Here is a 14,777-nt window from a genome sequence, read left to right on the forward strand (position 1 = left end):
ATTTTGTAGGATGCAATAGAAAAATGATAGCTGGAATCGGTTGATATGGGCAACATCCCTAAATTTACCCCTATGTGCGCATAATTGGTTCACATCCAGGTCCAACTGTCATTTTGACTTTTACTACAGTTTTTTCTATTAATCCTGGGTTGTACACTATACTGTTTCCCAGTGCACTGGATTCCCAAACCCCAATAGAGGTTCAATTACAAAGTTTAGAAGCTTTAGTAAATGTACCCCATAATGTACATAATGCATACCCCCATCTGTTTTTGTGGGACAGTAGCGTTTTTTGGAACCATCCCGCTGCCCGACCAGTGTCCCACAGTGGGGGGAGGGGCAGTTGAAAGAGCCCCTGCCACTCGCTGCATGCACCGTCTATTCACAGGAGTCAATGCCAATGCATTTTTCCAAGCACAGGGCAGGATGTTCTAATATCCACTGCTCCGTTTTCGCCCCCTTCCCCCCCTGCACCAGCTACCTCATTGATAGTAATCGCAGGTGCTCTAACATATGCGATTAGTAACACAAAGGACAGCTCTTGCAATAACAGCTGTCCTTTTCTGATGTGGCGCTGTTTCCGGACAGCGGGGTCTGAGACATGGGAGTCCCTCTGCGCATGCACAGAGTGATGGGGGGGGGGAGATCTGACACACTGCGGAGAGAAGCCTACAGGTTTCTGCAGAGTATCGACAGCAAAAGCTGGCGATTCCCTCCGCAGCGCTGACCCGACATGTGGGCTTCAGAGTACGCGAAGATGCAGTAAAAACCCAGATCACAGGGTTTTTAGCACATTTTTGCATTATAGCATCTCCCACCCAGCCTGTTACATGACAGTTAAGAGCTGATGGGCTGTTAGTTTATCACTCTCTACTTTATTACTTTTCAAGCTTAGTACATCTGGCCCAAAGTGCTGGCCATGCTTCTATTCCAATGAGGTTCCACCCCTTTCACCATTCACATCAGCATTGCTGGGAGGTATGCATAATGGGAAGAGATCCTTTTTACGCAATAGGATGAATTTACCATAAGCTCGTCTGATCTAGTCTGCACCATTCTGTCCCCAATAAAAAAAAATCTACTTATAATTAAAAGTGTCTGTAAAGACAATGGGCCAGATTCTCTAAGCTTCAAAAGTGATAAAATGAAGAGGGTACTTGTGTATTTTGGCGGTGCCCGTCGTGGGCATCGTGTGCCTTAACTTTAAGGCACAGGACGCGACGCGACCGACACGATTTCTCCATAGGCTTCAATGTTAAAATATTTTTAACATTGAAATACTGTCGGTCGCGTCGGACTTGTGCCATTATAATGGCACAAGATCAAATGTAGTTGATAAAGTCCATCTAACATAGAAAACAATGGGAAATGGGCCAATATGGCCCATTTCTCATTGTATATGGTCCCGTCATGTCCAAATAAAAATGCCCCCCATTGTTAGCGGCACCCCAGTATTGACGCCAACCCGAAGCGTAGCGAGCCCGCGAGGGGCGGCGGTACGCGTCCTACGACCTTTTCATACCCCTACTATCCACGTCGGCGTGGAGTTGAGAATAGAATAGTGTGGCGAGCGCAGCGAGCCACCGAGCCCGAAGCGTGGCGAGCGGACGCGGATACCTTCACAGGTATCCGCGTCCCCACGCGGGCTTCACAGGTGTCCGCGTCCCCTCGCGGGGCTCGCTGCGCTCGCCACGCTTGGGGCTCGGTGGCTCGCTGCGCTCGCCACACTATTCTATTCTCAACTCCACGCCGACGTGGATAGTAGGGGTATGAAAAGGTCGGAGGACGCGCACCGCCGCCCCTCGCGGGCTCGCTGCGCTCGCCACGCTTCGGGTTGACGTCAATACTGGGGTGCCGCTCACAATGGGGGGTCAGTTATATTTGGACATGACGGGGACATATACAATGAAAAATGGGCCATATTGGCCCATTTCCCATTTTATTACATGTAAAATGGACTTTATCAAGTCCATCTTATCTTGTGCCATTATAATGGCACAAGACCGACGCGACCGACACGATTTCAATGTTAAAATATTTTAACATTGAAGCCTATGGAGAAATCGGGTCCATCGCGTCGGTCGTGTCGTGTACCATGTTAATGCACACGACGCGACGCGATGGACGCGATGGACCCGATTTTTCACACACGATGGACGCGATCCTCATCGTGGGCGCCGCCAAAATACACAAGTACCATGAAGAGTGATAAACAGCCAGCCAATCAGCTCCTACCTGCCATGTCACAGACTGTGTTTGAAAAATGTCAGGTAGGAGCTGATTGGCTGGCTGTTTATCACTCTTCATTTTATCATTTTGAAGCTTAGAGAATCTGGTCCAATGTATGTAGCTGGGCAGATCCCATAAGGGAAATAACGTTTGCCCATTTTCACTTTCTAGGCAGATACATTTGTAAACTTCTACTTTTGTGTTGTATGTGTTTTTAGTGAGCCATATATGTACAGTACCTGGCATGTGACAGTATGTTATTTCATTATCTCTACTTACCCAAGTGCAAATACATCTGAGAGCTTGGAGAATGGAAGTTTATCCTCCTCTGTATCAGGAGACAATTGTCGTATTATTTCAGGAGCCAAATGACAGAGCCATCCATTAGGAATCTGGAGTTTGTCTGGCCGCCTGGTCAATAAGACAGATTTAGATTATAGACGTATTTGTGTCATAGAGGACATGTATGAAAGGCTATGACTCGATGCTACACCTCAGCTGCATGCTAACTTTATGCAGTAGATGGACATATAAAGAACTGTCAATGTGTGCGTGTGTATGTAGGTAGAAAGAGACTCCATATATATAGAGCCCTAGATCTGCAACTCTATATGTAATCAAAGACATTGCCCAGGTGGCTACCTTCAGTTGAGCAGCCTGTTGTGGACTGAAAAGCATCACTAGAATAACGTCCCATCATTCCTATTATTTATATGTTCCACACAAGAAATTGGACAACCCGTCAGGGAGACAGATAATTCAGGGGCAGAAAACTTTCCTTAATTATACTAGAATATTCCTTAATCATCTGAAAACCTGATTTCACCCACTCAAAACTGCTGACTTTGCACTTTTTGCGGGCAATTTCGTTTTTTCGGGCGTTTTTCTTCCTGTCTTAATGGAATATTCAGATGCTCAGAATTTTATTGTTTTTTGGGCACCCATGCATATCGCACATGTTGCATATAAGCAGACAGGATATAGCCATGTAAAATGTATAAACCCATCTAAAGTTCTGCTTTGGGTGTCCAAACTCCCTTTAGGATGCCCAAAGTACTGGTGTAGCGAACATTTCTCATTGCAACTCAGGGTTGAGAGAAGAAATTTCCCCTCCACAGATAACAGAGCAACTACTAAATTGCTTAATTTTGCAATACCTAGTGATCGGTGTGGGGAAAAATAACACATACAGTATTCAGGGACTTGACATTACATTTTTCTTACATCATCTAAATTTAACCCTCACAAAAATGGTCTTTACATATAAGACTGCGGTACTTGCGGCCGTCTAGGGGTTGGTGGACCAACTTGCCAACTGCTGCAGACTCGTGTTGAAATAGATGTTGTTTTAATTTTATTTATTTACATCTGTGAGGTAATGGGTGTGGCTTAAAAAAGCATTGTTAGATGTTATGAGAATGTTGTAGGCAGGAGGCCATATTCAGATGGATTATCTGTCCCCTTACCAGGGCTGGTACAATGCTTTGATGGGGTGACAGATAATGCATCTAAAGAATCACCAAGCAATATTTCAGCATCTACACTGGGCATCTGCGGGCATCAGATTTCTGTTAATGACGGCCCAAAATGGGAGCTTTATTCATTTATCAGTCAGGGCTCATTTGCCATGAAAAATGTCTCAGACATGTACTGGTAAAGTACCTAGAGAAATCTCTGCATGGGACAATGGGGCAGATGTATTAAGCTTTAACAAGAGATAAATGCAAGGGTGATAAGGAGAGATACATGCCCAGCCAATCACCTGCTAACTGCCATGTTACAGTCTGTGTTTGAAAAAAAGTCAGAAAGGAGCTGATTGGCTGGACGTTTATCTCTCCTTATCACCCCTGCATTTATCTCTTGTTAAGGCGTAATACATCTGCGCCAGTGTCAGTAACACCTACATAATGGACACTTTACATACAGATCTGTCCTAGGGAGGATGCACTAACATCTGCTGCCCCATCTCACTGGCATTTGCCAGGTACCGCATTCTTAATAATCGCATAACAATAATGCACTAACATATGCGCAACGGACAGTACTTCCAATAAGAGCTGTCCTTTGCAGAGCGGCTCCAGAAGTAATGGGTATTTATCACATTGTCCCTTTAGTGCATCTCCCCCATAGTCTTTGGGTGGTATGCACTAACATCTGCCGCCCCTTACCGTCCCCTCTACCGCCCCTTACCACCCCCCTCCGTTGGCTACCTCATTGATACTAATCGCATATGCTCTAACATATGTGATTAGTATAGTAAAGGACAGCTCTTGCGAAGCAGCTAGCAGGGGGTAAGAGGGTCCCTGTGGCTCTCCCCCTCCTCATCTGCCCGGCAGCCCCCTGCTCAGATGGCTGCAGCGACTGCCGGGTTCCGCCTCCTACCCCCTGCACCCGGAAGGTGCTATGGAAGAGGAGGTCACTGGTCCGGGCAGCACAGCAGGAGGCTGCCTTGACATCAGGCGAGGGGGCGGCACATCCTCGTGGGATGCAGCCTTGACATCAGGCGAGGGGGCGGCACATCCTCGTGGGATGCAGCAAGAAACCCGTAGGCTTCTATGGGGTATTGTCCGCTTTTGCTGGCAATACCCCCCGCAGTGGAAAAATGGCGTGCAAGTTTTCCTGCATAACAAAATGTGGTAAAAACACTGATAATGGTGTTTTTTGCAGCATTCTTTCATTAGTAACACCGTTTGTAAGACTAATTTCCTCATTTTTCACAAATGTTATCAGTACAGCATCCCTGAATCTGAATAATGATATACAAGCCTTGTAAAAACTAGGGCATCGTGTTTTGAAAAGAAATACATTGCATGAGCTTGATGCCTTATCTTGTATTCCCACTGAAGTCTAAGGCTGGGTACACATATACTGCCTAACCATGGATCAGAACGATATATCAGCCATATTGTCGAATGCATACCCTTAGTTGTGCATGTGCTGGGTAACTCTCTGTGCATAGTATGTTACACCACCTCAATTTAGTTTATGATCCAACCATGTTTCCTGGGTGTTTACCAAAAAAAGAAAATTTTCCCTTTAAATGCAGTCAATCATCTGTTTCGGGGGATAGGCTTGGCTAGCATCCTTGATATACCAAATTTACATCCTATATATCATACTTCCTAACATTTCCCCTAAGGGTGAGATCCTGGAGAGGAGATGCGAATGATCACTGCGGGGGTGGGGCAGGGTCAAGTGCTTTGCATCATTAGGCGCTGTCACTCAGTGCTCAAAGGCACAGTGCTGCAAATCACAGGATGGAAGAAGCAAGTTGATGCACTTCTAAGAATTGCTTAATGAACCCCCCCCCCCACTCCCAACCCCCCTCTCCTGGTTCTGCCATGAAGTGTCCGGATGCTGGACATTGACCCATTCTCCACAGAGTCCATCATACTGTTTTATGTGTTTGGAATATGTATGCAAAAAGAGATTGCTTTAAAATGTAATTTTCAGAAGCACCACAAAAACTTTGTATGCTTTGGCAGCCATGGGTATTCTGGCACTTGTAGTTCCACAAGGCCCAGTAACATAGAATCATAGAATATGACGGTAAATAAGAACCACTTGTCCCATCTAGTCTGCCTCTTTTTTAAACATGTTACCTCAACCATACTTGATCCTTATTTCATTGTAAGTATACCAATATGCCTATCCCAAGCAAGTTAAAATTGCTGTACTGCAGTGGCGGTTTTTACCTATGGGCTGCAGGGCTGCAGCCCCCCCCCCCCCCCCCCCCAGCTAAAATCCGCCACTGTAGTGAAGCCAGATGCAGTCTGTGAGACTCTGCATCAGAGGCACAAAAGGTACGGGCCGCCACTGCTCTACTGTATTTTCCTCTACCACCTCTGATGGGAGGCTATTCCACTAATCCACTACCCTTTCTGTGAAGTAAATTTCCCGCAAAATTTCCTCAGTAGTTTCACATATTATAATACACACTATTTTTATACTTTGCGATAATGCTTTTTTTATCCTGAGGAGGTGGATTATCATTGCAGGTCCAATTCCCTGGACAGCTTAGCAGCCCTGCATCAAGCAAGATGTGACCACAGTGAGCAAGAAAAGTCCTTTTGTAATTGGCAGTTTCATAATCAAAACAAACATTTTTATTTTGTTATAAACACCACAAGAAACACTGTGTGACCCTTGTTTAATGCATCAATACACTTTTCTAGCAGAAAACATTATACTTCTGCAAGTAGAGTACACCAAAAAATCTACACTAGAAAATTATTATGGGGGAGATGTATGAAGAAGCCGTTACGTGAGATAGTAGAAGTAACAATTTTTTTGAGTACAATGTTTTACTAAGTCTTTTACAGGAATACAACCAAAAAACTGAATTTCCAGGAGTCAAGAAAAACATACACAAGAAAAAAAGAAATGTAATTGACAGACACCAGACAGCATAAAAAAAGAGAAACTCATATACAGTAGACCAAAACTTTAATGCTAACCTGGGTACACACAGATACAATCATTTGCTGATCCTTCCGTTTACATCCAATATCAAAAGATTGGGCAGAATATTCGGTACTCTTTACCTAGAAGGGCGCCCGCGATTGAAATCGCGGGCGTCGGGGGTAAAAATCGCGGTAATCGCGGGCATCGCGGCCATCGCGGGTAAATCGCGGGTACATAAAAATCTGCTACCCGCGATGACCGCGATTTTCCCATAGGGAACAATGTTAAAAATGCTGATTGAGCGCGATTTTCATGGAAAATGCCTCAATGCCCGCGATTTGGCCATAGGAATCAATGTTAAATGGGCCACAGAGCCCAAATAGGCACAATTAACCCTTAAAATGTCCCCCCAAATTTTTTACGCCACCCCACGATCCACGCCAACCCGAAGCGTGGCGAGCGCAGCGAGCCCGCGAGGGGCGGCGGTACGCGTCCTCCGACCTTTTCATGCCCTACTATCCACTAGGGCGTGGAGTGAGAATAGAATAGTGTGGCGAGCACAGCGAGCCACCGAGCCCGAAGCGTGGCGAGCACAGCGAGCCTCGCGAGGGGACGCGGATACCTTCACAGGTAAACGCGTCCCCTCGCGGGCTTCACAGGTGTCCGCGTCGCCACCGACACCTGTGAAGCCCGCGAGGGGACGCGTATAACTGTGAAGGTATCCGCGTCCCCTCGCGGGGCTCGCTGCGCTCGCCACGCTTCGGGCTCGGTGGCTCGCTGTGCTCGCCACACTATTCTATTCTCACTCCACGCCCTAGTGGATAGTAGGGCATGAAAAGGTCGGAGGACGTGTACCGCCGCCCCTCGCGGGCTCGCTGCGCTCGCCACGCTTCGGGTTGGCGTGGATCGTGGGGTGGCGTTAAAAATTTGGGGGGACATTTAGGGTTAATTGTGCTTATTTGGGCTCTGTGGCCCATTTAACATTGATTCCTATGGCCAAATCGGGTCAATTGAGCCATTTAACAGTAAAATCGTGTCCATCGGGCCTTTTAACATTGATTCCTATGGCAAATCGGGAGCATCGCGTCGCGGGCATCGCGGGTACATTTATGGACGGCCGCGACGCGACCGACGCGATTTCCATGTTTAACATGGGTTTCAATGGGAAATCGCGGGCATCGCGTCGGTCGCGTCGCGGCCACACATAAATGTACCCGCGATGCCCGCGACGGGCGCCCATCTAGGTAAAGAGTACCGAATATTCTGTGTGTATGTAGACCCAATAGTCAATAAAAGGCTTATTATGCTTCTGTAAGTGCCGAGAGCAAACATTCCAATCTTTTTCATTGTCAAAGGTTCAATCACTCTTAGAAGAGAATGCAGTTTAAATCCCGGCGGTCGGGATCCCAGCGTTCAGAAACCCGACGCCGGAATCCCGACCGCCGAAATCCCGACCGCCGAAATCCCGACACTTTCTCCCTCCGTGGGTGTCCACGACACCCCTGGAGGGAGAATAAATTTGTGTGCCGAGCGTAGCGAGGCACCGGGCCCGCTGTGTGGCGAGCACAGCGAGCCCGCAAGGGCGGGCGAGCTACGTCCCCCCCTGTCGGGATTTCGGCGGTCGGGATTCCGGCGTCGGGATTTTGAACGCCCTTAGAAGCCTATTATACACATGCTATGTGTGGGGACACAGCATGTATATAAGAGCAGTGGGTTCAGTTTGGACTTTTTTTATGCGCCAGTATTTGTATTTTTATTTGTGTTTTTATTCAAGCCATAGACACGCAGTGCTCTAGGTGTGTACAAATAAAAACCTATTTATTTTTTAGTATTTTTACCAGCATAAAGGCAATCTTTTTCCACCTGAGCACCCATATTTGAAGTTCCTATATCTTATTTATGTCTATAATACTGGCTGATTGAACCAGTGAGGATCAACTTGAAATTGGGCTGCTGGGAGGGGCGCCATTGACTACAATCACACACCATTTCTTCTGTTTCGCTGTTTTAGTAATAAGCTAAGTAAAATAGATAGATGTGTTTTCCCTATTATCCAGCTCTGCTTCTTCGGTGATGCTTTATATTAGGATGACTGCTTCAGTATGGGAAGACGCAACCCTTGTATTTTTGTATATAGCCCTTTTATGGTGCCACAACACTGAGCCTCGCAGTCTGTGTTACAGGCAAACTGGAAAAACAACAACTTCAGAAAACAATAAGAGAGCGGCCCTCAGTTAGAACTCTGTGGGGAGGGGGCTCTTTATGAATAGTAGTCTGGAGGCTGGCGTCACAAATATGAATCTGTCCAGCCAAGCAGTCATGTGTGAGGTAAGTCATCAGTGGGTTCTCTACTATTTAACCTCTTTCCTGCTGTGTCTCTGGCATGTTCAGCGCTGCCCATATTCCACCATCAATATCAGCAATTACTGTATGTATGGAGTGCCTGCGCAAAGTTGCTTGTGTTCATTTCCAGAAGAACTAGAATTTACAGAAACATATTTATATGATTATTTCTCCTTGCACAGCAAAAAGATCTACCCGGAATGGCAAAAAATGTAATTGCAAGAGAGGTACCTAAACCAAAGGTGTGTACTGTTTTCTAATCACCTCTGAGAAACACTTACATTTATCCATCTTTCTAAGAGAGCAAAACGCCAGATTATACACCTAGGTTTTTATATTAAAATCTAAATTATGTATATGAATGAAATGCAGAAATTTGTGTAGGAATAATATAGAATACAGTAGACAGGAGACAAGTTACTGAATTATTTCATACATTACCCCCTCCATGGACATGAACATCCTACCTCAGTAGGGCACTACTATTGTGTCTTTGAGACAGTGGGCCAGATGCACTAAGCTTCAAAAGTGATAAAATGGAGAGTGATAAACAACCAACCAATCAGCTCCTGTCTGACATTTTTCAAACACAGCCTGTGACATGGCAGGTAGGAGCTGATTGGCTGGTTGTTTATCACTCTCCATTTCATCACTTTTTGAAGCTTAGTGCATCTGGTCCAGTGTCTGGTGATCACCACTAAAGGGTCACATACATTGAAAGCAAGAACTCTCTTCTTGAAATGTTTTTAAAGTCTGGATAAAGGAAACATTTGTTCATCCATGGACTACATATAGATCTCTACAGTGCCGGGCTGTTCTCTGATAAGCATAAATAATAGCCACAAAAGAAATGCTCAATGGTCACACCATGTGAAAAAGCAATCTCCTCCTTTGCAAAAAAGGCTACAACTGAGCTGTGAGTTCCAGAATGTGGTTGGGATGCATCAACTATTGCACCCATTGAAAGAAATTTTGAATGCAGAGAACAGATCACCATCTAAGTTCTGTCCGTTGTGATAGAAGGATTAGGAACCGGGAGTACTTCTGTGCATGCTCTAAGGGGTAGCTGGAAGGGATCTGATTGGATTCCTATCAGGAGGAAACATGAAAAGAACCCCCTAGACTTTTATAGGGTAACACCATCTAAAGAGGGCTTTGCCCACCCTATCCAAGCTCTGGAATTTATCCCATTATTATTTCCAATCTTTTGAAAATGACTGCAGGGTTCTACCTGGAAGGGAAAGAGCTTAATGACATCTGAAGCAATTATGTCATGGAGGGCCTAATTTAGCATGGATCGCTAATAAGAGAATTTGGGGGTAGAAACCTGCTGGCATTTTCTGGTTGTGTTTGAAAAAAATGCAGAGGTGCCAAGGCGTTTTTGAGGAGGGTCTGTGATGTTAGTCATAATGACTTACACCCGGTCTCAGTCACAGATCAGTGGAAGCCTCAGACCAGCTCACAATTGCACAGATGGAAAAAAACACTTAGATGTTTATGATCCATTTGCAAATCTCTCGCAATTTAGCAAGTGGCATCTTCTCATTCTGTCTGGGCGATGGCTGTTTCCTCACAGTCCACTGCAAGTTCCCACAATAACAACCGATGCTGAATTAGGCACCAAATCCAAGTAACAGCATAAGATCTCCCCCACCCTTCCCCATCCATTGAAGTGGATAACTTCCACTCATCTTTAGCTGATAGATATTGGTTATATTTTAAACATTAATAGATAAGGGCCAGGACCAGCCCTGACCAATTTCATGCACTAGGCAACATTCTGGCTGGTGTTTCCTGGGTACTTGTTTCCTAGCACGACGCCCCCGATGTCCATCGTAGGGCATCTGATCGCATCGCATGCCATATAGCCGCATACGATGCATGCGATGCGTTTTTTAATTGTACAAGCACCCTGATGGGTGCTTACAATGTTAAATGCACCCCCACTCCACCCCCACTATCAACGCAAACCCGAACCGCAAACCCGAAGCATGGCGAGCGCGGTGTGCGTCCTCCGACCTTTTCATACACCCACTATCCACGTCGGTGCGGAGTTGATGTTACATAGTGTGGCGAGCGCAGCAAGCCACCACGCCCAAAGCGTGAAGAGCGCAGCGAGCCCTGCGAGGGGAGCGTATTACGTTACATGTATTCCGCGTCCCCTCGCGGGGCACGCTGTGCGCGTCACACTTCGGGCGCGGTGGCTCGCTGTGCTCGCCACATTATCTAAATTCAACTTAGAGGTCGGAGGACAAGTACCGCCGCCCCTCGTGGGCTTGCTGCGCTTGCCACGCTTCGGGTTGGCGTTGATCCTGGGGGTGGCGTTGACAATGGGGGGCCATTTAACATTGTAAGGACCCATCAGGGTGCTTGTACAATCAAAAATCGTATACCATCGCATCCTATGCCATTGTATGGTATATGATGCGATATTTTATTGTACAATATCGCATCGCATCGTATACCATATTTATTGTTATGGTATACGATGCGATGGGCGCCGTGCTAGGAAACAAGTACCGTTTCCTGTGTGTACGCACAATGGTGCAGAATTATCATAAGGTGGGAAAAAAGAGATAGGCATCTTGGACTTGGGGTATCACCAAGGCTGCTTTCTCAGAGTGACATCTGCTTCAGTAGAGGACAAGCAATGATGCCCTGATGTCTTGAACCTCTTTATTGTATGTATTAAATCACTTGGGGTGTTACAGTATGCAGGGGCATTGAAAGTGAGTGGCATAGTATTTGCACATTCATACGCAGGCATGTAATCGAGGGGAGTGCTTAAACATAAATTCAGATATTATCGCTAACATGTCTATGTCAACCAATGCAAATGTGGATGCAGCAACGCCCACCGCTGAATCAGGCCCTTTACCTGCCCTATTACCACTAGCTACTAAATCATTATAGTGTTAATAAAAATACTATACACTGAGACAGTTACCCAGTATTTATGTATGTACAGTATGTACTGTATGTATGTATGTATGTATGTATGTATGTATGCATGTATGTATGCATGCATCACTGTGTGTACTTGTAAGCATGTGTGCCTGTGTGTACCCACATTGTGTGACAGTATTTGAGCTGGCCGGGGGCGTGGGGCGGTGGCAGATAGTCGCGCCCAGGGGAACGCCCAGCATTTCATGGGCATTGCCATGAAAACGCTGTCCATTCCCATGGGGGTTGACTGGTGACATGGGCGCCGAGGACGGGCAACTAACATTACCGGATGTCAGTTGCCCGCCCACTTCCTTCTGAATGCCCACGCAGAGTAACCTTAGATGTGTGTGCGCCTTTCACATCATTTGATGGTCGGCGACCATCGAATGATGTGGGTGTTCCCCCACAGCCTGCGAACGGATGCTTATGTTAAACATCCATTCACAGTCCGTGCATACGAACGTGGCGTGCGAGGGGATGGCTTGTGTATCGGCATTCACAGGGCGACCTGTGGTGGACTCGCAAGGCTGCAAATTTGCAGCCTTGCAAATCAACCAGAATAAGGTCCTACAAGCATGGGTCTTCAACCTATGGCCCTCCAGATGTTGTGAAACTACATGTTCCAGCATGCATTGCCACATTTTTTCCTATAAGAGCATGCCAAAACTGTCAGGGCATGCTGGGAAATGTAGTTCCACAACATCTGGAGGGCCACAGGTTGAAGACCTGTGTCCTACAGTATGTTCTGTAAATATGTTGGAGCCTCATCTTGAGTGTCCAAAGGCCCCAAATAATAAGATAATTGCAGTATGTGTTGTGTTTGTGTGTGTTCATTGTTATGGGAAGATAATATTTGTAGCCTAACAAGTGAATCCTAAATTGCTTTCCCTCGAGCTCCTTCCCCTCCAGAAAAAAAATCAATATCAAAAGTGCTTTAAAAAAATGATTGTGTAGGTTCCGGTGGGCGGACCCAGCTAATGGCCGCATTCTAACTGAGCTCTCCAGCCCCGGGACCTTCACCGACACCCAGGGGCTCACACACGGGCGGAGAGGACGTGGAAAGTGCCCACATTCTCGGCCAAGGAGATAGTGGTGGGTAAGAGGCGATTGCCCAGCTCCCCACAGCAGTAATATCCCCGGAACCCGCGGCAGTAAGGAGACGCCGCTTCGGAGCGGGCGCCATATTGGATGCGCACCGCTCGTCCACGGAGAGAAGCAGCGGCGACGGCAACCGGGACCACGGCATAGCGCGACCTGACAGCACCCGGCGGCGTGAACAGGGGACTCACCGTCACCGCAAGCAACACCCCAGCAACATCCCTCGCTAACCGCTCGGCGCGTGACGTCGGGCCGGGCGCAGAGGAGCCAGCAGCACCCGGGCCGGGAGCTGCATCAGACAGAGACGCGTCAGCCGGGTGAGACATCCCTGGACACCTCGGGCGGCGGTTCGCCGGCGGGGCCCCCCCCCCTGGAGCTACAGTACACCAGCCATTAGAGAGGCAGAACAGAGACGGCCGGACGCCATCTTGGCTGTGGCAGCGCGTCCTACAGGCAAGTGACTGGGGGGGGCGGCGGGACACCTCAGCGGGCTGGGTGCCCCACACATCTCCCCCCACGCTGCAACGCCCCTAAACCAAAAGCCTGGCAGACACCACATAGCCGCTGCTCCAAAGGGGGTCACCGCGGTTGAACGGCCGCCATCTTAGTCACTGGCAGCGGAGGAGCACAGCTCCGACACCAAGAGTGGACATCACCTGAGGCACCCCCATCCCCCACACCCTTCACCAGCTCCACACAATCTCGTCCAGCGACAGAGAGCATTAAAATCTAAACGCTGTACAGGCTGGGGAGGCACACTGAAGAGGTGTAGTGCTCTATGTACACCGAACTGCCGCTAAAGATCCTAACAAGTCACCGCACGGCCTCATGAACTGTTAATCGGTTTACTAAAATCCACGCTGTGCACCAGACAGAGCTCACACTGTCCCCCTGTGAAAAAGTACAGTAACATTTACAAGTGATTACAACAAACCACTCATCCCCATATTGGTAATTAATACAAGAACAACTGCAGCTGACGGGGCATTCCCTAAGCCCTAAGCCACAGATCAACTAGTCGGGCACCTCTACAGCATACGGGCCCATCTCAAACAAGCAGACCGACGATGGATAAATATGTAGGAAAAGCGAATAAAGGAGGAAGGGGTGGGACCGCTGCCAAAAATAAAGAAGCGAAAGCTACTTCGCCCCACACGACTACCCCGCCAGCCTCGCCCATAGACAAACGAACGCCAAGGGACCCTGAACCCCCAACGGATAACACCGTGGCAACAGCACATATCCAAGAAATTGCCGCAGTGCTCTCGCCCCTGCTGGACAAGAAACTCGCAGGAATACGGGAAGCCATAGAGTCGGTGGTAGCGCAGCTGGGGGAGTATGGCCCGAGATTTGAGGAGGCGGAGCAGCGCATCTCCAACGTAGAGGACGATCTTGCAGCAGCCAAAAACACAATAGCGCAGCAGGAGTCCACTATCACAGCCATACAGGCAAAGCTGGAAGATTTAGAAAACAGAGACAGGAGGAACAACCTACGCCTGATAGGCCTGCCAGAATCGGTCAAACACCGTGACCTGCTGCAATTGGTCTCTAAGTGGCTGCCGGGAGAACTCCAATGTTTACCAGCCTCAGGCACAATGCAAATTGAAAGAGCTCATCGAATAGGCCCTGACCCCCAAGATAAACGGCGAAGACCGAGACCAGTCATCTTCAAATTCCTCAACTATCTGGAAAAAACGGCAGTGCTGGAGGCATACCGGAAAAAAGGAGATCTACAGTACCAGGGCGAGAGACTACTA

General features: G+C 47.6%; 1 protein-coding gene across 4 annotated transcripts in view; it reads right to left on the reverse strand.

Annotated features, from left to right (window-relative positions):
* KSR2 (kinase suppressor of ras 2) overlaps positions 1-14,777 on the reverse strand; it is a 435,191-nt gene that overhangs the window by 15,721 nt on the left and 404,693 nt on the right. For all 4 annotated transcript variants that reach the window (XR_014445794.1, XR_014445796.1, XM_083151467.1 and 1 more), the window contains exon 17: positions 2,509-2,640. Coding sequence is in view for 2 of the 4 variants with exons in the window: in XM_083151467.1 (XP_083007593.1) it covers positions 2,509-2,640 (132 nt within the window). In the remaining 2 variants the exon portion in view is untranslated. The remainder of the gene's footprint in view (positions 1-2,508; positions 2,641-14,777) is intronic.

This window comes from Crinia signifera, chromosome 1 (genome assembly GCF_055691185.1).
Source record: "Crinia signifera chromosome 1, ASM5569118v1, whole genome shotgun sequence".
NCBI classification, from domain to species: domain Eukaryota; kingdom Metazoa; phylum Chordata; class Amphibia; order Anura; family Myobatrachidae; genus Crinia; species Crinia signifera.